Source organism: Macrosteles quadrilineatus, unplaced genomic scaffold (assembly GCF_028750875.1).
Source record: "Macrosteles quadrilineatus isolate MER2022 unplaced genomic scaffold, UCM_ALF_1.0 Scaffold_2__2_contigs__length_208266976, whole genome shotgun sequence".
Taxonomy (NCBI): domain Eukaryota; kingdom Metazoa; phylum Arthropoda; class Insecta; order Hemiptera; family Cicadellidae; genus Macrosteles; species Macrosteles quadrilineatus.
The window spans coordinates 157,480,652-157,506,755 of record NW_026542595.1 but is presented as its reverse complement, the minus strand read 5'-3'; the positions used below and the strand labels follow the sequence as shown (position 1 = coordinate 157,506,755).

The 26,104-nt window shown below is 35.3% G+C and overlaps 1 protein-coding gene across 3 annotated transcripts in view; it reads right to left on the bottom strand.

The window, feature by feature from the left end:
• Positions 1-25,355, bottom strand: part of LOC128988216 (protein kinase shaggy-like) — an 86,606-nt gene extending 61,251 nt beyond the window's left edge. The window contains exon 1 of one of the 3 annotated variants that reach the window (XM_054409496.1): positions 24,943-25,355. In XM_054409496.1, the coding sequence (XP_054265471.1) occupies positions 24,943-25,027 (85 nt within the window). In that variant the 5' untranslated portion in view covers positions 25,028-25,355. The remainder of the gene's footprint in view (positions 1-24,942) is intronic. The other 2 variants (XM_054409497.1, XM_054409498.1) reach the window with 2 other exon arrangements.
• Positions 25,356-26,104: the final 749 nt, after the last annotated feature.

Genomic DNA, 26,104 nt, shown 5'->3' with positions numbered 1-26,104 from the left:
ATTTTTACAACCACTATCAATTCATTTTTATGTAATCTTATCGAGATTCGACTGAACTGTTAGCATATGAATCAATTAGTAAGCATCACTGATGGACAGATGAAATAAGGCCGAATTCAACTTTTAATTAATTGCAAATAATTACCAAAGGTTTAAAAAGAAACCTCTGAGAAAAAAAGATAACAAGACCTAAAAATACATTTGAATGTGGCTGTGAGAGTAGTAGCAGGATGAAGATCAAGTTGATTTTTTAAGGCCAAAAACAATCTTGGTTTCCAATGCTCACTTGAGTATAGTAACAGACTAAAAAAAGAAGTAAAAAACTACGTTGATCAAATAGTGAGTGGTTGGTCTGGACTAGTGGCTGGAGTGGTGCCTGTGCCGATGCACTAGGTGGTGGTCGATACATTCGCGTGCCGTGTAGGTGTCCAACGTCGTATCTATTCTACTATTTCCAGCTCACTTTCAACACGAGCGATCACGCTACAGTAGTCGCGATACAACGACAAATAAATACATCCAATACACTTTAGTTCGATTTACTGTTAAACTGCGTAACTTACAGAGAGAACTTCTATACCTCTGCATTGTCGAGATGCAAGTGTTTTCAGGATGTCTGAATAAACTCATATAAACATATATATTGAATAAACATCATATTGTTTAGTCCAATATGATTGAAGATGGTTTAGAATTTTCTTTTACATCAAACCACGCAAAAAAGTTTCGATATAAATTGTAGTTGATATAATCTGTTGTATCTAATAAATCATTAGGAGGAGGTTATGTCCTTGAAAATATTTATATGTGTTCAATGTTTGTACAAATTATACCGAATCGACAATATCTCAAGTTTAGCAAGAGATGGAAAACTAAAAGTTTAGTTAGCCTATGAGACAAAGGACTGGCGATAACGTTTCGAAGTAGACACCTAGGTCTCCACTTTAAAATAAATGGAATCGTAAGGTAAGCCTACGCCTCTTTCACACGAAGCGGCGCGCGCCGTGCGGCGTCCGCCGTGCGGCGCTGCGCCGGACAAGCGTGTGTCTTCACACTAGTATGGTTTCGTGCGGCGCGCGCCGTACGGCCCTCCTAAATATTTATTATTTTCTGTTCAGTTGTGGCTTTTAAATTAATACTCCACTTAAAAGTTCAAATAAAATGAATACTGTAGGCTAATTTAATTTCCGTTCAGTTGTGGCTTTTAAATGAATACTCCACTTAAAAGTTCAAATAAAATTAATACTGTAGGCTAATTTAAAATATAAAAACTAGTGCACCTGTTGCTCGAATTCGAGCAATTGCAAAATATTAAAGTAGTTTTTTTACGAATAATTGTCACAATTTCCGTCGACTTAAAAGAGTCAACTCATAGATAATGTAACCAATCACTCCACTCCAGTTATCGAAACTGGAAACGAACTCACTCTGAAAACGAACGCTCACTCCACTCCATCTATCGAAACTGAAAACGAAAACTCTCTGTGTATCATGTGTGTACTATGAACAGTTGTAATTAATACTAATTATTCGTCTGTTTAACCATAGATAAAAAATACTCCCCCTAAAATAATAGAAACAAAATTTCGTCGACACTAGCGCCCAGTATGGCGTACATGAACTAGACATGAAAAACGAGCTTCAAAATTAACAATGGGATGAGAAGTCTACTTGTGTTGGTTAGTCTATGGTTTAACCATAGACGAACCAACACAAGTAGACTTCTCATCCCATTGTAAATTTTGAAGCACGTTTTTCGTGTCTAGTTTATGTACGTGACACATGGGCGCTAAAAACGACGAAACTTTGTTTCTATTATTTTAGGGTTAATTTCTTGATTTGTGCTTTACTGTGTGGTTATATAACTAGGGGACAGGTTATTGTTTATGATTAGATCGTATTATTTGGTTAAACGAGGTTTTAAATGGCTGTAATAACGGGAAACAAATTGTAAACAAACCACGACCTCTACAGAAAACCGTACAGAACTAACAATAAAATTGTCTTCAGTTGTTCCATAAGGATGAGAAATCTACTAAGGGAGTATGTTTTATCTATGGTTTAACTAAACAAAATCTTGTCTTCATAAGATATACATTGGGATTTTCATGGCCGGAGGGCAAAGCCCGAGGACTTTTACTACAGGAATTGGTGAAAGGGTACACAACAAATACTTAATTTTGACACATCGTTTGTAAAAATCCGTCCATTATTAACAGAGGAGTAGTATTTTATAGAAATCGCCTTCACGTATTATATATAAGTATTCGTCATATCTGAAAATATTGTATCTAGAAGTTAAAAAAATGTTACATTACGTATAAATTACTAAATTATTAACTTAATACTAAATATTCTCCTCTAGTTATTAAAGAAAAAAATTTGTTTTAATACTTTAAGTTGACCGATTTGCATGGGATGAACATAAAAATATATGTTTTGTAATAGCTTTAAATATATTATTTTCCGATACAACGATATATAATTTCTTAATTAACTGTTGCACCTTCTTGGTCAGGTTGTTTGCCTAAATTGAGACAGCGTAGGGGTTGGGCCGTGCGGCGCGCGCCGCACCGTGTGAAAGCTCCCATAAGAACCAATGCACCTTCACCAAGTGGTCCGGCGTGGACGCCGCGCGGCGCTGTCGTCCGGCTCAAGGTGCATCCGGCGGTAACTCGCGCGCCGTGCGGCGAATTCGCCGCGCGGCGCGCGCCGGACATAGTGTGAAGGGACTCATATACTCCCATAGCCCTACGCCGGATCCGGCGGGCGCCGCACGGCGCGCGCCGCGTCGTGTGAAAGAGGCGTTAGATTTAACTATGTATTGTAAATGTTCCTGACTAATGGTAACAGATTAACAAAAAGAGGTATCTTCATGCAAACATGCAACAGCCATCTCAATGAATCTACAACAATAAGCAACGTGTTTTTATAAACAAATTAACTGTAGGAATTGCAAATTATTTTCAATAAGTAACAGTTAATGAGAACTTAGATTGCGGATGGCCAACAAATTATTCCTCAGAGTCAAAAGTGCACATTACCAGAGGTTCTTTAGCTACATAATGCAGTCATCAATTTTACAATTTAAGAAAAAATTTGAAAACAATTTATCATTAAAGTAAACTTGGAGTATTTTGGATTCTTTCTATAAAGAAACTAGGTGAAAAAACGAGGTTGGAGCTTAAACATTCGACCAATTCAGGTGTTTAGTAAACAAACCATTAAACCGGAGAGCCTTGGAGGTCCCGGCTTGCTTGCACTTAACATTTTGGGAGACGTGTTCGTCGAAAAAATGGAAATAAATTTTACATTTTTGTTGATTAAGCAAATGACAAAAAATACTCCATCTACAAACTGAATTATGTTGACTATGTTCGTACAAATTTATATTTTCCCATAAGCGTTTTTTGTGGCCAAAGTTGTTCATTAAAATTACCTTTACCTATAAATCTTGCTTAGCATTGCCCTGCATTACCTATTACACATCTCGAAAGCCTGTGATTCATACACGAGTGGCAAAAATACCAGAAGCAGTCCCAATATCACGAAGACTAAGGGTACATCAACCCCTCATTATTGCGGGGACCTAATGATCATCATTTTAAATAACAGGTAATAATGATTGGGTAAAATATATATTTCGTTATCTGCTGTGGCTTCCTGGTATAATTGTTTTTTCCCTTTTTTGTAATGTGTAATTAGTATGTAGAGTAAAAATCATTATTAAAACGATGTTTAGACTGTATAATATGGATGGTCTGATAATAACTCGTTCCCCACGCACAGGCTTCGCCTATGTGGGGAAGTTCCATTATTATTAAGAATACTGTTTTGTTATTTTTGTTTTTCTTGGAATAAATGATATTTGATTTGATTTGATTTGATCAGCAAGTGACGACCCAAGAAGGGTTCACTAACTAACTATAAAACAGAAAGTGCCTTAATAAGAACGCATATGATAAGCAACTACTGTACCGCAATCTATCTATAATATTAAAATGCGACAGGGTTTTTTAATTTCACGATTCTGAATCAACCACTCGACAGATTTTCATGATTTTTGTTTTGAAAGAAAGATAATTTTGAGAACTAGGGAATGTCGAAGCCAAAATTTTAGTTTTAGGTTCCATTTTTTAGAAATTAAGTTTTAAATTTTAAAAAGTCTAGCAGCCGACGCTAACATTCTAAACTATATTTTGGAACAATATAATTTGCTTAACATAACAGCTGTAAACATCCAGAGTTTGTGACACAAATTCAGTATTTGGATGAAAATGAAATGAAATCCTTAGGGTTGAATTATTTATACTATGTGTAATGCTATAATCATTGATACGTTAATTTATTCGGTTAGAGGATGAGGGATAATTTAAATATACATAGTAAAATACTAGATGTTCTTATTTATTTTTTTGAACAGTCTTTAACATCTTTAGTTTATTGTAGTGCAATACATTTTTCGAAGTGACTATTCGCACGTCAAAATGCTCCACAGCCCGATCCCGTTCCAGTTCCAGTATTCTGTTACAGTTCCAGTATTACAAAATAATGCAACGGGAACTTTCAGAACGTTCAGTTTCAGTTATTTTTAAGAAGCCTTGAAATGAAACGTTCAAGAACAATCGATGGAGCCAGAAAGAAAGGTGTTAAAAGTTAAGAAAAACACATAAATGATAATTTGAATTATTATCAATTGACTTACAGATGCATACACAGTGGTACAAGGATAAAGTACAAGCTCGGGAAAGCGGCCAAATCAAAAATAGGATTTTAAGTAGGCCAATTAATATTTTACTTGCAAGCTTACACTGTAAAATGTTAAGCTTTAAGTCGATGACAGCCTGGTGATTTGTTAATATTTTATCCTAATGCCTAGCCTACTTCTGGGCTATCTAGGCCAACATCGGCCTACCAATGTTAGGCCCTACTTTTTATAGGCCTAGCCTTTGATTGGTAAAGGTAAAGTAGGCTAACATGAGGCCTAGGCTAGGCTTAAGTTTTTTACGATTCCTTGATTCTTCTAATGTATTTTCTAATAAACATCTTATTATTGGCCAGCACCTATATTTTTGATTGCTTATAACCTCTTTGGCTCTGTTCAACTCGTTTACCTTTCTCTTTACGAAGTTGATCCCATCCATTTCGATTTCGGCTAATATGAGGTACTAACGTTACCGTTCCTAATACTAGGATACCTTTTTGTGAAACCTGTTCCCAAACAGCTATAGCAGTTACTAGATTAGGAACGTAATGTGAAGTCATTTGGAACAGACGTGCGTGGTAGCGGCGCACGTCTGACGTGCGAATAGCCACTGCCTACATTTTTTTTATAACTAACAGCTGGTTGAATATAAAAATATTCTATAGAACTATGAGGTTAGTTTATTTACTATGTGATTTTGTCATTGATTATAGGAATTAAGAAAGGTTCTATAACCATTGCTGTATACGGATCGAAGCTCACGAGTCTTCAAAAGATATTATGAAAGTGATTTTACCACTCGACTTTTTGAGGAGAGGGTGGGAAAGTAACAACGTTTTAATTCATCATGGCAGCTTTTTCTTTACAATAAATTTTGAACTGCTTAAACTAAGCTTGAATTAGGAATAGACATATTGACTAAATATACAGTATAAAGTTTTAATGGACTGCTCGATTCCCGTACGTAGGACGGGCCAACAGCTCGTCTTTATAATTTTAATACTCTTCAATGAAATGGCGACCAAACAAAGTAGATAGTTTAAGCCAAGTATGAATGGAGATGAGTGTAGGATGAGTGGCGCGATCTTGTAGTCTTGTTAGTGACCAAGGCCGACTTATCCTTTGGACACATAATCACGACGATAACATAATCAGAAACAATCGTAATCACGACACTCAGTTGATCAGCAACTACGGTAATCACGAAGATGACATGATTCACAGCTACCGAAATCACGACGATAACATGACAGTACCTATCGTAATCGTGACACTGAGGTGATCAGCAACTACGGTAATCACGACGCTAGGATGATTACTACGATAATCACAACGATAAGGTGATCAGCAACTGCCACAATCACGACGATGAGATAACCAGCAACTACGGTAACCTTGGCCCGAGATGATCGGCAACTACGGTAATCATGGCCTGAGATAACCAGCAACTACGGTAACCTTGGCCTGAGATAATCAGCAACTACGGTAATCATGGCCTGAGATGATCGGCAACTACGGTAATCATGGCCTGAGATAATCAGCAACTACGGTAATCATGGCCTGAGTTGATCGGTAACTACGGTAATCACGGGATAAGGGGATTAGTAACTACAGTAATCATGACGATGAGGATCAGCAACTGCCACAATCACGACGATGAGATAACCAGCAACTACGGTAACCTTGGCCTGAGATGATCGGCAACTACGGTAATCATGGCCTGAGATAATCAGCAACTACGGTAATCATGGCCTGAGTTGATCGGTAACTACGGTAATCACGGGATAAGGGGATTAGTAACTACAGTAATCATGACGATGAGGATCAGCAACTGCAACAATCACGATGGTGAGATAATCAACAACGACGGTCATCACGGCCTGAGATCAGCAACTACACTGACCTCATCGTCGTGATTATACAGTGATCAGCAATTGCCACAATCAGGACGCCGATGTTGAGGTGTGTAGAGAGTGCGGCTCGCTCGATATCGCGTGATAGCCGTGTCCGACTGACTCTATTCTGGGCCCACTTCCGACGCCTACGTAACCGCGCGGCTCGCGTTTCCTGATTCCACACGACCTTTTCTTTTCTTCTCCCCTCCCCACCTATCGACACTTGTGTGATCCCCTGCATAACGGGGTGGACCTGTCAGGCTGTCAATCACTACGTCGATACTGTGACGGATCACCGAACCTTCAACAACACCGTATGTTATCTAAAAAATTGCTGATACTGGTTTTTGTTCACAGTTTCAATACAGAGTGTCACAAAAAAGTGTGATGGGCTTTACAGGACCTAATTATACATGGGAAAATAAGGCAAAAATTAAGAATTAAAGTTTTTGGATTTCGGTTCAGTTTAGCCGTAATCCGCCATTTTGTTTTTTTGGTGAAAATATTTACTACTTCAAAATCCCTTAGAGATATTTTTACGAAACTTGGCAAATTTAATTACACTTAAGTTAGTAACATTTAGAACAAATTTATTTTTTTACTTTCCAAATTTCAAAATGGCGGCCATTTGAATTTTTAATGCCAAATTTCATGAAAACCGGTAAATAAATCAAAATTTCGCAAGACACAAAAGTTTAAGTATTTATTATGACAAATCCAACAAAACAAAAATGAATAAAATCGGTTCATAAATAAAGAAGCTGTGTTTATTTTAGTAATTTAGACTGAAATTATTAATAAAATGAATAATGAAAAATTTGGTTTGAAGGTGTAAGGCGGGATAAACTTGAATGAGTTCGCGAACCAGCATGATCGGACTATGGGAATGGGGTTTTATGGGGTAAAAATAGGTTTTTCCCATTTTGACCCTAAAAACACAAAATTTTACAATTTCTTTTTAAACCATTTTGTAGAGCTTAAAAAAACAAATAATTTAGTATATTGAAGCGTTATTATGTGCCTAATTGATACGGAGAAAATTAAAAAAAAATTGTAATTTTAAAATTCCTATGTTATTCTTATGGAGAATAAGTCAACTGTTGTAGTTTGCTTGTTTATGAACATATTTTGATCATATTTGGAAAATACATTAATTTCTTACTAAACCACAGTACCTTTTAACATTTTACATAAAAAAGTAACCAAGTACTCATTAAACTAATTCTGTTTAAATAGGGAATAAATGTGATATTTTTAAGGAGACATTTTAGTTTAAATCCCATCAGGCAAATGGAAATTCGCCAAGTCTGCAGGTTTGCTGCGGCAGGGGTATTGAAATGTTTTAATTAGGTTTTAAAATCACTAAAACATTGTTTACATATTTTCTAGTAATAAAAAAAATGAATAGACATGTGTAACTAAAAAAATAGAAAAAAATAAAACGATTTATCCGTTTTTCAAAATCTCCGAACCAAGAATTGTATTTGTTTTAAATTAATATTTTTTACCATACACTATACAGATGTAGAGAATATGTTCAAAATCTGTCCCTACAAGAAAAAGGACTTTCTAAACTACAATTATTTATATTTAAAGAAGATAATAATTTAAAAGGCCATTGGGGGGTGAGGGGGTTAACATTTTACCTCCAAATTACCCCACATGGGTAAATTGGTGGCAATGTTTTTTTTTTTTTATTTTCTGTTTGTTTTTACACAAAATCATTTGAAAATGCCACAAACAACTTGTTAAAGGCATATACTATCATCTCAAGACTAAATTACAAGTTTTATAAAGTACCACCAAATTACCCCACATGAGGTAAATTGGAGGTATTTTTTGCATTGCACAACTGTATGTTTGGTAACGCTGGTTATTTTTGTTTGTTTTAGGATATGTGTTCTGAGGACTGTTGTTGTATGAAGATAGTATCTTTAATTATTTAAAAAAATGTTTGAACTGTTTAATTTTAAGTGTTTGAACTTTTTTAAGCAACATGCCTCGCACCTATCAGAGGAAACGTGTTGTAAATTACAACTTAGAAGATCTCATAGCCGCTGTAAGTGATGGAATGTCTATTTACCAAGCTGCAAGAGCTTACAATGTTCCTGAAAGCACAATTCGAAATCGGATTCAACAAAAAACACCTAATATAGTGAAAGGACCTGGAAGGAATCAGTTAGTTCCGAAAGAGATTGAAGATGAGTTAGCCTCTCATATTATATTCCTGAGTGAGATTCAACAACCATTGACATGGTTGGAAATACTAAACTTAGTTCAAGAATACTTTTTAACAGCCAAGATAAAAAATCCATTTTCAAAAGTAGGTGGTGGACCTGGAAGGGAATGGTTAATGAATTTCCTTAAAATATATCCAGAAATCAAAAATCGTAAGGCCCAGCCCCAACAAAAGGCGTGTGCTTAATGCGCAACTGTGGAATCATTCACTAAATTCTTCAATATGTTAGAAGAATACGTTGCTAAACTACAGATTGAGAATGCATCACAGATACTGTAATAAATTTAGATGAAACGGGTTACGCATCAAGTATTGGTACAGCTGTTTTAGCAAAAAAAGGCACGTACGATGTGTCTCTCAAATCCAAGGAGGGTCAGGAAAAGAGACTTTTTCTGTTGTGGAAACAATAGCAGGAAATGGCCACGTATTTCCTCCTTGTGTTATTTATAAGAGTAAATACTTATATGACGCATTGTGCTTAAATGGCCCTGAAGGGGCAGCATATGTTTCATCTGACAATGGTTGGCAAGACAAAAAAACTTTCCAATCCTATTTTGCCAATTCATTGAGTGGACTTAAAGACTGGCAGAAACCCATGTTGGTGGTATATGATGGTCATAATAGCCATATCCAACTAAGCATTAGCAAAATGGCAAAAGAAAACAATATTCATAATTTGTCACTGCCAGCTCACTCGTCCGATAAAATACAACCACTAGATGTTGCGGTTTTCGGACCAGCAAAGAAAGTGTGGATGAAGGTTAAACGGGAGTTCAGCAGGAAATCATCCCAAATATCAATAAGCAAAGAGGGGTTTCCGTCTCTTTTAAAAGAAATGAGGACACAAGGAGCCTTCCCAGCAGCAAATATCATCTCGGGGTTCAGATCAAGTGGTATTTGGCCAGTTAGTCTAGAAAAAGCCCAAGCAAAGTTGCCACCTCAACCTCCAGCATTCCAATTGAAGCAGGCGAAATGCTTTCTTTAAGTGAGGTAACTGATGCACCAGTGGTAGCTTTGACATCTGCAATGGAACAAGGGGTAGGCAGTCCTGTAAATGTAGTTAGTGGATTTTTTTAGTAGTGATTGTAAATACGCAAACCTAAATACGCAAAATATTTACGGACATGCAAACTTTGTATTGTGGAATTTACTCTTAATGGTCAAAAAACCTTGAATATTTAAAATTTCTCATCATTGGTAGGAGTTATTTAAAAACCAACTAAAATTTCCCTGTTAATTTGTTTTTCTCAAGACTCAATGTTAATGTAGGTTTGAGCTTTTTAAAATGGTTACAAACAAATTTACAATGTAAATCTTACTTAAAATATTTTTACTATGTAGATCTTGCAATGAACTTCCAGCAACAGACCTTCAACCAGTTGAAAACAATGACATCTCAGTTTTAAGCAACAACTTGCAAGAGCAAGAAGAACAGTTACCAGGAACACCACTGCAGATACCTAAAGCTTCACAAGATGACCTAATTAAGCCGGGACCATCAGGTTTACAGTCATATAGGCCTACAACTGCTGTAGCACAAGTTTGTATTTGAATAGGCCTAGTTGTTCTACTAGTTGCTCGTCTTCAGGACAAGTTACACCAACAACTACACCTAACAGTAGTTTTCATGAAATAAGCCTGGACGTTTTTCGAAAAGTACTTTTCAATGTCCTAACACCTTCTCAACCTAACTTGGCACCAATAAAGGCGAAGAAGAAAAGACTTACCTTTAATAACATGGCACTGACATCAGAAGATGTTATGAAACAGATTGAAGAGGCAGAAGAAAATGTTAAACAGAAAAAAAATAAAACAGAAGAAAGAAAGGCCAAAGGAGGTCACAAGCATGATAAAAAGGTAGGCCTAGCAAAGAAACGTAAAGGAAAAATGTTGACATGTCCATTAAATAAAAAACAGAAAACCCTAATGCAAAATAAAACCCAGAAGAGACTTTCAAAGAAAAAATGTCTCGATTCATCTACAGATGAGGAAGACGAGTCCTTTGAATCGGATCCTAGTGGTTCTGATTTCAGCTTTAGCAACCTAAGCCTAGACGAGGATGACGACCTACTTGCGAGCAAAGTTATTCAGCCATCACAGAAACTGCCAAAATCCACCAATATATCAAATCTTAATGCTGGTGATTTGGTTGCAGCAGTCTATGAAGGAGAGTGGTTTTTAGCTTCAGTGCTCAGTGAATCTCCCGTTGAACAAGGGGATGCAGGTCACACTTATTATAACCTTAGTTTTGCACAGATTAAAGGCCAAAATAAATTCATTTGTCCTAAGAAGCGTGATGACAATCTTGCCCTAGTAGATGCCATTTTGTGTGCAGTCAGTCCACCAATTCCAGTTAGTTCCAGACATATTGGTCTTATTGACGCGGACTACAGTAAAGTAAAGAAATTACTGAGTGAGAAACGTCAGCAGCTAGGTGTGATTTAGACTAAATATGAGTTCAAACATGTCTTCATAATACACTAAGAAGTATTTCTTTTCTTACAAAAAATATGCCTTACTTTTAAAAGAATACGTTTGGTTTTCTCAGTAGCTACTAGGGCACAAAATGCTGATTTTGGTAGAATTTTATAAGTTAATAATAAATTTTATGACAAAGTACAATAAAAACTGGATTTATTTTCTTAATCCTAATCCATTAGTTTGTAGCTTGTTGCAATATAAACTATTTATTTGATTTCTTTAATGAGTAGGCTATTACAACACAAAAATGGCCAGAATTCAAGTTTTTTATCTTTTAGCGTAATTTTTTTGCCTTAATTTTTTTATATTTATCTATGAAATAATGTTTTAGTGAAGGTTTAAATTTGTTTTTTCAGCACCAATTTACGTTTTTCATTTTTAACATTTGTGTAAATGTGTTTTTGACCATGCCTCCAAATTACCCCACATAGGCTAATAAGGGTAAATTGGAGGTAACTTTTAAAATATTTTTTTTACATAGGTAAAACTTTTATTTTAATTACGAAACCACTTCAGTATTAATATTGAATGCAGCCCCCAACTATATAAATGTTTACAATGGCAACTGTTCAAAATATAAGTGTGATTTTTAAAAAAACTAAATTTTCCACCGATTTACCTTACTCTATCCTACTGTAGGAAAACAAAATTCATGCTGCTGAATAGTTTAACTCCCAGCCCCTTTCAACTCTTACCTCAAATCCACGACAAACTAAATAAAATTAAATTGTTAACAACAATAAAAATTTATATTGAAATTGTGATGAAAATACAAAAAAATAGGAATACGGACTCAAGATTGCCAATTAAGTGGAGCAAACAAAGGAGTAATAGGATATTCTTCTTCTTCTAAATACAATTTTTTATCTAAATATAGTAGATTATAACATAACAGCTTGAGAAAACTTGTAATAATCAATACAATTATTAATATTTCACTATACAAATATTTTATGTCCATTAACCTTTTATTCTTGTAACTCTTTCTATAAAAATCTTCAATTAGCAAGCCCTCTATAGTTCTTAATCTCAACAACTCTAGATAAGGTAAGACAAGGGACATTTTTGATTTTTCTAGGTCCACCACAGCAGGGCCGGATTTAGCATTTCGGCGCCCCTAGGCCCAAATAATTTTCCGCCCCCTAGTCTGGTCAAAGTTATCATGTCCATAGGCCTAAGTTAATTGCTTGAATACCACTCCTTTTAGGAATTTTATCATTGCAAGTTTTTTGAAGAATTGACCCATTTAGCCTTAACAAAATGCCGTAATAAACACTTTTAGCAATCGTATGCTTTTAGCAAATGCTCATGTTTGTGGGACTGAAACAAAACAACTTGATCCACCGAGCATTCTTGCAAAAAACATGGCCATTAATTTCAGGCCCAAAAACATGAACTCCATGCAGTACATGATACCATAGATTAAACATACTCCTTTAGTAGATTCGTCATCATTATGGATTAGCTGAAAACAATTCTTGTTATAAACTTAGTTTATCCGAAATAAAACGATATAATCATAAACAATAGGTCGTCTCCTGGTTATATTACAAGAAATAAAAACACATCATAGAACTAACCCTAAAATAATAGAAACAAAAGTACCGTACGTCAAAACTAACGTCCAATGTCACCAACATGAACTACACACGAAAAAGAATTTGAATTAACAATGTGGTAGAAAGTCGACTTGAGTTATATTTAATCTATGGTGGTACTGCATCTAGGTTATAGATTTCCAAAGCAAAACAGAGCAATATTCCGGCCAACCATACCGATCCTTAGGTCTGAGGAGAAAATTACAGCATTAATGGTGCTTTGGAGGGTATTGAATTAGTCGAAAACCTGTTGCAAACTGAAATTAATATTTTTTCGTTAATTTTAAAGATAAATTAATCATTTTTTTAAAATATTCAACACAACGTATTATATATTTTAACTTGATCCTGCAGATTGTTATAAACTAATCAAAAGATTAGTCAATAACTTTTTTTGTGAGTTATTTGTTTTGTGTGTTTGGTTAACAGTGTCTAGCACGCATGCGCCCCTAATTACTCCGATCAGTAGCACCGAGCCAACATAGTGGCAGTGCAGTTGCAATACGATGCGTACAGCACAGCTCGGGCGCTCGTCAACAGCCTCCCGTACCAATGTTGTAATGAAATTGATGCGTAATTCAGAAAAATAGTTTAAATCTTCTAACAATTATTTCTTTCCATCAACTTCAGAATCAGAATGCTTTATTAGCCAGAGTTTAAAAAAAAATCAACTATGAGGCTATTAATTATTTTTATTTTTAGATATAAAAAAAATTCTCTCGGCCTTGTGCCCTCTGGGAGCTTGCGCCCATAGGCCCGGGCCTACCGGGCCTATTGGGAAATCCGGCCCTGCACCACAGCCTGATCTAAAATGGATCATTGGGTAAGATCATTGACTATATAACACTAGTGTTATATAGTCAATGGTAAGATGTACCAAACTCGCATAGGGTAGATGTAGTGATGGTTGCCTTAGTTTTACCTTATTAATTTTGCTTTATTTAATCCAAAGGAATTGATTAATTAGGCTACTTATAATGACTAAGTAACAACCCGTTATTCAATGTGGGTCCAATGCATTTTTCAAATTGCACTAAAATGCAAATCAGGAAATATTCTAGTTAAATTTAACTGTCAGCAAATTTAAGTGAGCTGCAGTACCGTACCTCTGCAACCATTTTCATAGACATGCAGAGGCCCAAAGATTATTCCGAAGTATTATACGACAACCTTATGAAATACAGTATATAGGTGTTTTTTAAGAACTTGGCAGTCATCTAATGTTGCATTAGCAGCAGTCATGTTATTGTTAATGGCAGTAATACATGGTAGGGGCCTATATGCACATTACATTAAGGCTACATTAAGGTACATTAAGGCTTCTTATTGTACGCCGTGATAAATTAATTTGTTGTATTGAAACGTGTAGTATTTTATTCAGGTAATTTGTTTTTTTCTTAAATTATTAATTGTAAATCGTAAGGCCAATATATTTATTACATATTTTTAGCTTTTGCATGGCTTCTGGTAATTATGTTTAAAATTTAGAGTGCATGTCTTTAAATTATTTAAGCCCTAAAATTAGAGTGAAACATTTTTAGTCAACATCAGTGCACTCAAAATATCGCCAATACTCATCAAACAGGCTTCCAAATTAACAATAGGATGATAGATTAATTTCACTGTTTTAAGTAAATGGAAATGGACCATACTGAAATTAGGTGGACATTTTTGTCCCTCAATGTTTCTAAAAAAAAAAAAAAAAAAAAAACTAATTTACCTATACAAACTTGATATTTTTTATAAACTAGCAGCTATACCCGTGCCTTGCAACGGGGTCAGTATGCAAAAGAGACATTGTCTGTTCTTTGAAAATGGCTTAAAAAATTGTTTTACTACTACCGTTTCATTTAGAAACAAAATTGAACTATATTAATTAATTTGATAATAGTAGTATGTTTTTGTTAACTCAGTAGTTTAAGTATCTTATTCTGGCAATCCGATTGTTGTATTCCACATCTAGTTTCAACCTGCTAGGTCATCATCAGGTATGTACAAATATGAAAAAAGTGTTATTTACAAAGTCAACTGTTCAGATTGTAACAAGTATTACATAGGCCAAACTTCCCGCTCTTTCTCGACCTTTAAATTGATGTATCACACAACCCATGTTTACATTTGAAAATTTCTCAAAAAGCACCCCTACCCCCCAAATTGGGCCCTTTTGGGTCATTTTTTAAAATTGAAAATAATTTTATTGGATTTGGCATGTCCAAATTAGGGGGAAATGAGAACAAACCAATGTTAAAAGCCTTACCTTTGCACACTACAGATATGGAAAGTTTTCAAATGAACACCCTGTATAAAAGCTCTAAAAATGCTCATTGGACAGCAGCACTGTCCATTGGTAAAGAGTCGACATATAAGAGTTTTGTTCGCTCCACTCAAAAAATAATAACAAATTGAAACCAAACTGTTGGTGATTTTGTGTTTTTAAACTTTGTTAAGCTACTAAAAATATCTAATTGCATATTCCAATCAAATATTTTCAACATTTGTAGAAAATAATATGACTAGGTGCAAATCAACTAATGTTATGAAAGTCAGTAAATGTCTCAACACATCTTGTTATTTAAACTATTCTTGTAAAGGAAACAGTGAAGAAAGATGTTAAACCTTGACAATTCAAGTCCTTTATTTCATGAAAATAGTTCAGATCGTACAGGCAGAATCGTTTAAAATAAATTTTTCAATACTGTACTTTGAATCTGTGGTAATTATAGAATGCTTTGTTCAGTCACAGACCTCGTAAATACCAGGCTTATTTTTCATAATATCCATATTTTTATTAAAGAAATACAATTGACACTGGAAACAATCAATCTTTTAAATTTAGAAGTAGGTTTATAAGTCAAAAGAGTAAATTTACGTTCCACAAACTAAATGCAATTTGAGACATGTTTTGGAAAGATGTGTTGCATCTTATGGATACGTTTACATTGAGGAGGAACTAGAATGAAGGACATCCCAAAATAGATGAGCGACTGCGCACTGGAACAGCGTTCACGATTTAAATTGTTTTCTGATAACTTAACTGGAATGTCACTCGATGTGAGCTGCCAAATTATTGGCATTGACTGTATGTGATTGTAAACTTTGGTTTAGGCTATATTCAATAAAAATGATAGAAAATTGGCAATGTATACAATTTAAATAGCTATGAAAACCACACACAATTAAATATCAATCAATTAATTTCATGTAATTCTACTGAAAGATTTGAGAATCATTAAGTATACAAGGGTTTTACAATCTAATTGGATCGAGAAACTGGATATTTCCTGGATGCAGTCAAGTAGTCGTGGTGCATTATCTACCGACTAAGCTCTTAGACGATGATGTTTACAATTTCTTACGATATGGGGAGAAATTAAGAGCAGTGAAATTATGAATGCCAATAGCATACTAAATTCCTACGCACCAACAAGTAGAACAATTCTGTGCATATAGGAGGCTGTTACATCACAAAACTGATATACTCCCACTTGTTCATCAATTCGAATGTTTTCAAAACCATAAAAACTAATACAACAGTATAATCTTTTTTGTCCTGTACTATTTGGTATGTAGAAGTAGCTAATTTAGCACACCAAAGTGGTGGTTTGAAACATATAAATTTATATTTATATATTACCTTGCGATGGTTACAATTTTTTTTTTAAATTTTGGACAAGGCTGATCATTAGGTTGTCGCACAAGAGAGAATCCACTGTTAAGATAATAAAAAGTTCATTATTTGCTGTGATTTTACTGTTTTGTAAATATCTCTTTGTTTCGTGGGTTTTACCTATCAAACATTTATCTATTAAAATAACTTCAATAGCACTAGGCTACATTTGAAGTGTTATTGACCACTAACAAGTGAATGTATTAAAAAGCATCTTAGTTGGATTGGAAAATTGGACTTCACAATTGTTTAATTTTTTACTCGTTAACCTAGATTCATTGAACCTTACTTTGAAATTTCTATATTTTTGTCCTATGTATAATAGTGGTCACAATCCTACAATTACTTTGGTAGGTACTCCAGATTTGTTGTCCATGTGTGTTGTGTTATCTGTTGTGGGTTTGTTAGTTTTAGCGTATTTTGTTTAGGGTAGTAGCGATTACGGTAAGTGGCATAGTAAGACCTAGACCTGAGACCAATATACTTTTTCATTTTGATGTCCCTAGAGGCCAAAAACACTCTTGGTTCGAATTTGTAAACAACGAACAATCAACTACACTTGTTACGGAACTTGAGGTCTTAAGGTCCATGAACTTGAGTCATATTTGTTAATTTTTATAAAATTTGGCTTGACGGTGTAGAATGGGATGAACTTGAATGAGTTCGCGAAGCAACATGATTGGACCATGGTAAAAATGGGTTTCCCATTTTTGACCCCTGAGATAAATTCCCAATTTCTCTCTAAACCGTTATTAAGAGCTTAAAATACCCTCGCCGCAGCAAACCTGCAGACTAACCGAATTTCCATTTACCTGGCAGGATTTCTACCCAAATATTCCCTAAAAATTGTCCGATTTATTTCTTATTTAATTAACATTAATTTTAGTGAGTACTTAGGTTTGCTTCTACAGGGAAGATATTGAGATGTGTTTTTCTATTGCAATGTTGATAGCTTAGTATTAAATAAACAAAATTTCCAAATTTGGTTTAAATATATCCATGAACAAGCAAACTATAACAGTTTATTTATTCTCCATAAGAACAACATGGGAATTTTAAATTTACAATTTCCTTTAATTATTTCCGTAATTGTTGGGCATACAATAACTCTTCAATATAAAAATGTTTTTAAGCTCTACAAAATGGTTTGGAGAAAAATATGAAATTTTGTGTTTTTGAGTCAAAAATGGGAAAAATCAATTTTTACCCATAAAACCCCGTTCCCATAGTCCGATTATGCTGGTTTGCGAACTCGTTCGAATAAATGTAGGTTTACACGTTTGTACTGAATTTCATCAAAATCAGATCATTTTTGCTCATATATGAATTTGAAAGGATGGTGTTTTTGGCCTCTAGGGACCTTAAAACGAAAAAGTAAATCGGTCCTGGGTCCAGGTCTTACCATGAGACCTGCAGTTAATAGCTTATTCCCTAAGGGAAATTCGCTAAAACTAACAATTTAGTATATTAAAGTGTTTTTACAGTTGTTAGTTATTAAGAAATAAAATATTTTTAAGGAAAATAAGTAAACTGTTGTAGTTTGTTTGTTTATAAATACATTTTGAACAAAATTGGCAAATTTATTTATTTTATACTAAGCTACCTATATAATTATTTTACTAAAATCACACTTCGTTACCCTCTCTGTAGCAGCAAATCTATGTACTTGCAAAGCCCCCATACACAGGCGAGCATGTTCACGAGCCTGTTGGCGGACACGCTCGCGAACATGCTCGAGAACTTGCTTGCCGCCAGTACTTTTGCTTTTCTCGTGCTGTGACGAACTGACGAGCCAACGCCGAGCCCAACATGCTCGCCGGTACGAAGGGTCGCAGACCCCACACACAGGCGAGCATGTTGGCCACCAACACCGTCACGAACATGCTCGCAAACATGTTTGCTCGTATATGGGGGGCTTTAAACCTAATATTATTTAACATGTTCTCTACCGGTCATCAACTATAGTAAACACCAGACTTAACTTGCCCTAACTTGTGGGCCAGATTTCCCATTTGGACAAAGCTTATTGAAATAAACATACCCACGGACCATCTTTGCTATTGGGTTTTCTGATCAATTAGGGTGTAAATAATATTTAAATTGCAAAAAAATTCAGACATAGGCCTATATTTTTTTTTTTAATTAGTTTTGTTGTCAACTATAATAGACATCGGTCCATAACTTATTAGTTATTTCGTTGTATGTATCAATCGTCTTTACCCATTAGTAGTAGGGCCTATGTCAATCTTTATCCATGATATTAAACAACAAAAATGTTTAATAAACACACATCAACTCACTTGAAAAGGACTGAGTCAACTTACACATCGAGACCCGTAGAAATTTATGTCTTTAAAAAATAGGCCTACTGCCAGTCATAAAAAAAATCACCCATAAATCCACGTCAACAGTATCTAGCATTTTTAGGGACTATTCCATTTGACCTACCGGTACAACTAACTACCAAGTCGCTGAAATAAATCGAACCTTTGTGACAAGTTACCAAGTGTGTGGATATTGGTGTCAATTAACAATAATTGTTGTGTCCAGTGAGTTCCGCGGACTGTGGCAAAAATCCTTACGTTAACCTTAGTTGATGCTGGTGAAGGAATTTTTTTAGCTTGTCGGTAGCGAATGAGTTGAATGGATTTAATTGCAAATCCAATCAGATAAATGGAAATTTACTTAGTCAACTAGAGTTGAGTCAAGTCCGTCTCTTATATTGTGTCCGTCATACTTAATGTAACCAAGAACGAGATGATAATATAAATCCACCAGACAAAGGAGGAATTTAAATAACTGGATGTTTATGAAATTGATTGTTACAGAAATATAGATATTTTGGGCTGATTTGTTAAACAAGCGCTGGTCCATTCTGGCTTGTAGATATTAGGAACAGATCATTACCTAGCACATCTCCAATTAGCAAAATCGAAACTCTCTGGTGTGCATGCAGAAGCTGTCTATGATAAAATTTGTCCTCTCATTGAATACAATTTATTCTATGTGCAAATATTGTAGGTAATCAAAATACTGACTAATAATTTAATTGCTTTTAATCAGATAAGCTGTCAAACGTTTGCTGATTGATGTGCAACCAAGTCGCCTAGTGTATTTTTTGAAAAAAGAAAAACCAATACCGGTAAGCATCATAACTGCTCACGCTCATAAGGCCTAACATGAATAGCTTCATTGCCAATACACAAAATCAGTACGAGTATGAATCTTATATTCACAGGTGCTATAAAACTAGAAAATAATGCAATACATACCAAACATGGTCACAATATTGACATGCGAAATCATGCAAATCACTCTGGAACAAAACAAAAAGCTCATGTACCATGCAGCTACAACAAAATGTACAATAAATACAAAACCTACTTCTAAACTAGCTTGTTGTACAATACGAACAATAGAAGGGTAGATTTAAGCGGCGATGGTGAGTTTGCAACTACGTTACAGATTTCTAATGGCAAACCTACTACCTACTGATTGCAATTTTCGTCAATAATTGTCTGTGGTTTACAACCACATGCTTATGATTTTTTAACTTATAGTTTGTAGCTTATATTTGCTGCCAGGGGTAGGTAAAATTAGAGAATGTTGTCAATTTTTGTCAGAAACCGCTGTTTCATTAACTCTTATGGTGTTTGTTACCATTACAAAAACCCCTCCGTAACTAATTCTTTTGATAAACTGGTCTAATTTTTTTTTTTCAAAAGTTAACGACACATCTACCGCTGTTGTGTTTTATTATAGCCAGTAGTGGGTTTAACAAACACTTCACACTGTCATTTGCTCTCACACTGTCATAGTCCAACGATAGGTACTCCAAAAATGATTAAACAAAAATCAGCCTTTGCCCAGCACCTGGTCGACTCAAATCACTCAATGAGCAGCATTGACGAAGATTTAGAAATTTTACATGTCTGTGACGAAGGTAGTAAACTTGACACCTTGGAGGAGTTCGAGATTTATAAAATTTATAATGATGAACAGTGTAAGGACCACATCCTTAACGAAAAATTACAGTTCCGGTCTCACTTGATTTTCAATACAATCATTAACTAAAGAACAGCTGATCGAAGATCTGAAGCCTCGTTCACACATGGCGATTTGTCTGCGGAAACATTGTCTGACTGTCTCTGGAGTGTTGCCATTTGTCTAGCGATGTCTCCAGTAAGTAGGCCGACTGCCGGCAGACAAATTTCAATGTTTCTGGAGACAAAATACAGTGTTTTCTGTTTGCCGTTCGAAAGGGAAACATGGAGACAAGAGACAAAAAACTTTTATCTCAAGTCTGCATGTGTGGACGTGTCTGGAGACAGGAGACTGGATACAAGCCAAAGGTTTTCAACATTCAGCCCATTTAGTTAGACCTCAAAGCGGTAATATTACAATTTTTGGACGGTAATAAAAGAGCTGGATTGAATTTCTTGAAAGTTTTGGAATTAGTTTTCAATTACTTATAAAAATCATAGTCAGTTAATTGACATTTTATTGAATTGTTCATTTCTTCAAGTTTGAAATCCTAGGACCAACAAAGCCCAGCAAAATTTCAAATTCTTTAGAAGTCAACCTCGTGAAGTTCCTAAATCCTCCACCTAATCTGAAGGTCTGATAGAAGTGATAGAAGATTGTGGCCATAGTTGGTACGAACCTTGCTCGATAAAATGTTGGGTCCATCATCGTCTCTTCCTAGATTCATTAGGCACATGGTTCAGAAAAATGAAGCCCGCACAGGATATAATTATGTCCTCCTTGGTCACCGTACCAAGAAACATGGAAACACTGTCTGGCTAGTGTGGACGCAAAACACATCAGAAACTTGTATCCGAAACTGTGTTGACAGACTGTCTGTTGACTGTCTGCGCACGGTCGGCCGACTCAGTCTCCATGTGTGGACTAGGCTTGATAACATCAGTGATAATAGTAGAGGAGACTTTGTGACGTAGACCTCCAGTCTGCTACCAACTCCGCACGGCGCCAGACCAAATCAGTATCATGATGTTATTAGCAGTATCTAAATGTTTATTGTGTAACCGTTTTAATCTTTTTTGTGTACGCGTCGTCCGTGTTTTAAATGTGTTTTTGACAAGTTGCAAGTTTGGAAAATGTTGTCTTCGCAACAAAACATGTAAGCATGATGAGCAATTAATTATTAGACTATTTGACAGAGGTAGGCTACCTATGTAAAAAACACATTATTGTCGAAAGAACTGAAATTCCACCCCTATAGAATCATGGTGGTCCAGAAGATTCCCCAACATAGCATCATAGGCAACATAGTTTAAGGCTTCAGTTTAGCCAACGGATGTTGGAGTTGGTGGAAGATGAAAACCTGATTAAATCCTGATGTCTGACGAGGCTCACTTTCACATTAACGGCTACATTAACAAGCAAAATTGCCATTACTGTAGGTAGGTAGGGATAATTGGGCCTTAGTTTTTTTTTATGAAAGGGAGCAGGCGGTTATTGTTAATTCGCAGCGTTATGTACGAACATGATTGTAGAATTTCTTTTCCCACAAGAGAACAATTACGACATGGATATTATGTGGTTCCAACAAGACAGGGCAACTGCACATACCGCTAGGATATCAATGCAAGCTGTTCCCTGGACGTTTGATTTCCCCTAATAGAGATTTCCATTGGCCCCCTCACTCACTGGACCTCACGGTATGAGACTTTTTCTTTAGGTTTGGGGTGTATCGGTACACTACCCCCTTGATCTGGGGTAGGAGTACACCCCCCCTTATTGTAACTTTCAACTGCATATTACTTGATGTTGAGAGTAGATTGTAGAGGGGAAAATTAGCTTGCTTTTGATTTTTTATTTATCAAAATATCTAAAATGGTTCATGAGTTAAAAACTTGTGTATGAACCTCCACCAGGGAAAACAGAAACCCCCAGCTTTATTAGAAATTCTAAAGAAGAAAAAAACCTCTATAATAGCATAATTAAAATATCTTAATAGCGTAGGCCTACTTAGTTAAGAGATTTTTCGTAAACCTCCGATTGGTAAAGTAACTTAAGTTTTTTCTTGTCAGTCAAGCAAGAAACAACAAAGATTTCTTTAGTAATACTTGTCCCATGAGAAAAAATACACTTGCCCCATAGGAAAAGGTACACTTGCCCCTAACGTGTTTTCACACCGGGTAAGTTTACGCCCCCCCCCCCCCCCTAACTCCCCAAAATTGACTTTTATGGCTATAACAATGTTATTTTTCAATTCCCCCTAAAAAATAGGTAAGATAACCAAATTTCAGTTAGCCTAAACTCATAGAAATCATAACAAGAGAATTTTTATTGATCACACGGTAATTAAAAAGAGCATAGGCCTAGTTTGAAATAGGCCTACCTTTGGCCAAGTTTTCCAATTTTTTTGCTAATAAACAAATTTATTATTAAGTTAGCTGGAAGTCCGCTTGCCTCGTGGGCGTACACTTACCCCATTTGACCTTATCCCAGATTTAACTAATTTACTAATGATGAAGATATTTTAGTGTAGCCTATCACAATTTTTATTTGAAAATTTAATTGTATGGAAAAATTTGGTTTTGACGACCAACCTCTTTCTTACTAACCTTCTAACTTATAACTTATGTATTAAGTTTTTTTAAAGATAAATAGATATTAACATTTTTTTATAGAGATTTTCATCCCGGGAGTAAAATTATATAAGTAGGTAGGCCTAGGTAGTTTGCTGTGGGGGTAATTATTTAGTATTAGGTGCCTCCGAACAAATGTTTAATTTTAATGTGTGTATATACTTAGGCCTAGGCTTTAGTTTTTTACCTCCTGAATCCAAATAAGTAGGCCTATAGGCTACCATCATTTTTCACCGCTGATGAATATTTCTCAAGATATAACCGTAAAAATATAAGTCGGTACAACATTACAAAACAAGGTAGGGTGGACGACATTTATTTACAAGTGGAATGAACTGTGGGTGAAGTAACCAAAAGCTGATTGTTCTCAATCATAGTCAAGCAAATGGAAGTGACAACTTTATTAGCTAGCCTAACTCTGATTCAGCAATTTGAAAATCACCTTGGATTAACCCTTCACTTTTCACAAGACCAATAAGTTAGGTAACACATTTAATATAGGGCCTAAGCCTAATTTATTAACTTATTGTTACCAGTTTTTTTTTTATTCTTATTAACTTATGGTTTATTTGCCGTTTAGAAATTACATAATAAAATGGTGCTGTTCTAACATAACCTAACCGAACCAAACCTCTAGAACGTTGGCAAACTCCTTTGATGTCAGATAAGGCATGTCAGGGTGGTTGGCCGTGCTTTAGGCGAATTCGTGACTGCATTGAGTCAGTTGAAGGTAGGGCCTAGGTTAGATGAGGTAAGTTAGGCTACCTTAAGTTAAAGTTTAGGTTAGCCTATAATAAAAACTAGCCTAAGTTACAACTGGATTTTTCTAGTCTAATTTCAAGGGTACACTTAGTGGCTGACGTGCAACAGGACAAGGTCCGCCCCTACAGAATCAATCAATCAATCAATCAAGGGTACACTTTCTTAACTGGGCTATGCTAATATCGATTGAAACTACTGATTCGATAAGTAAACCTTCATGAGATTTTTTCACTATCAGTAAGTTTGGTTGGTTAGGTTAGGTTATGATAGTTTAATTTAATAATAAGTTAGATAGCCTATATTTAAAAATATTGATATTAGGCCTAATGAATATTTTCAATTCGATAGTTTCAATCGATATTAGCATAGCCCAGTTAAGAAAGTGTACCCAATTTCAACACGACAAGTTAACCAAGCCTATTTATTTCATGAGGACAGATTACGCTAACTAACTTGGGCTTAAGTTACGTTACAGTAACTCAATGTTGGATTTCTTAGAGTGTTTAAGTAACAATCTAGGACCAGTTGAGCAATAAGTTAGCATAGGCCTAGGCCTAGTCTAAGGATAAAAACCTTCTATGTTAGGCCTAAGACATCCTAAAAGGGCCAAGTTATTCAGGGTTAACTTATGATTTATTAGATTTAGGCCTAGCCTAAGTTTTAGTCTATAGCCTAACTTATATGTTAACACTTTTGAGTAATGCTTTTGAACATTTGGGCTGTTTTAAAACGAGTTGATAACATTTTTCAAACAAGGAGGCTGACATTTTGGAAAATTTTGGTTCAATCCTCCCGAAGACCTAAATGTAAGTTAAAACAATTTTTTTTTCAATTTTCAGAATCATATTGATGTTATCCAATACTCATACTACTGGTATCACTAAATAATAAAATTTAAGCAGTCATAGCAGCCATATTTGAACCAATTTTATTCCTAACCAACGTCATTTCTACTGAGCTCTGCTGAGTAACTGCACTTACTACTTATTTTCATGCCCCCTAATGGAGGATTGGGAGGTTGCTTGTTACCCTCTGCAAAGGACGTAGTTCTAGGACGTCCACTCATTTCTATCTGCGCTGATTTATTTCATAGATGTTCATGAAATTCTAACATTTATCACATTTCTTGCTAACACCCTTGCGAATGAAATATCGGACAGGGGCTGGTAGGCCTGCGTAGGTCCTCCTTACAAATTGGGTTTTCTACGCTCGAACTTCATTAACCACCACTAATCCACCACGAACACCGATAGCCTTATTATATCACTCACGAGATCGTCCTAAAACACATTTATCGAATTTTAAAACTATAAATCCGCTAACAAAAGCCACCCATTTCTCACATCACCACAAAATTTTCGATGCTTCAGCATTGACCCGTTCGGGTAACTTCGTATCCAATCATATTCACTTGGGTTTCCCGAAGACACCCGAATGTGACGTAGCTTGCAACCTTTTACGTCATTATGCATGGCGATATACCCAGAATACCTCAGTGAGTGGTATAACTAGAGACCTAGAGCAGTGTTGCCGATTAGTGCATATTCTGGATGCAAAAGATATTACATATAATTCATCAACTATTTTTAAATACCCCCGCCACAGCAAACCTGCAGACTAAGCGAATTTCCATTTGCCTGATTGGATTTGCATATAAATGTGATATAAATGTCTACATAAAAATATAACATTTATTCCTTATTTAAATACAATTAGTTTACAAGTACATAGGTTTGCTGCATCAGGGATGGAAAAACTGTTTTTTTGTTGTAAAATGTTAATAGTTAGAAAGGAATTAACATTTTCCAAATTTGATCAAAACATGTTCATAAACAAGCAAACTACATAGTTAGAAAGGAATTAACATTTTCCAAATTTGATCAAAACATGTTCATAAACAAGCAAACTACAACAGTTTACTTATTCTCCATAAGAATAACATGGGAATTTAAAATTTTTTGGAATTTTCTCCGTAACCATTAGGCGCATAATAACGATTCAATATACTAAATTATTTGTTTTTTTAAGATCTACAAAATGGTTTGGAAAGAAATTGCTAAATTTATGTTTTTTTTTTATCAAAAATGGGAAAACCCTATTTTTACCCCCATAAAACCCCCCGTAAACACCCGTTCCCATAGTC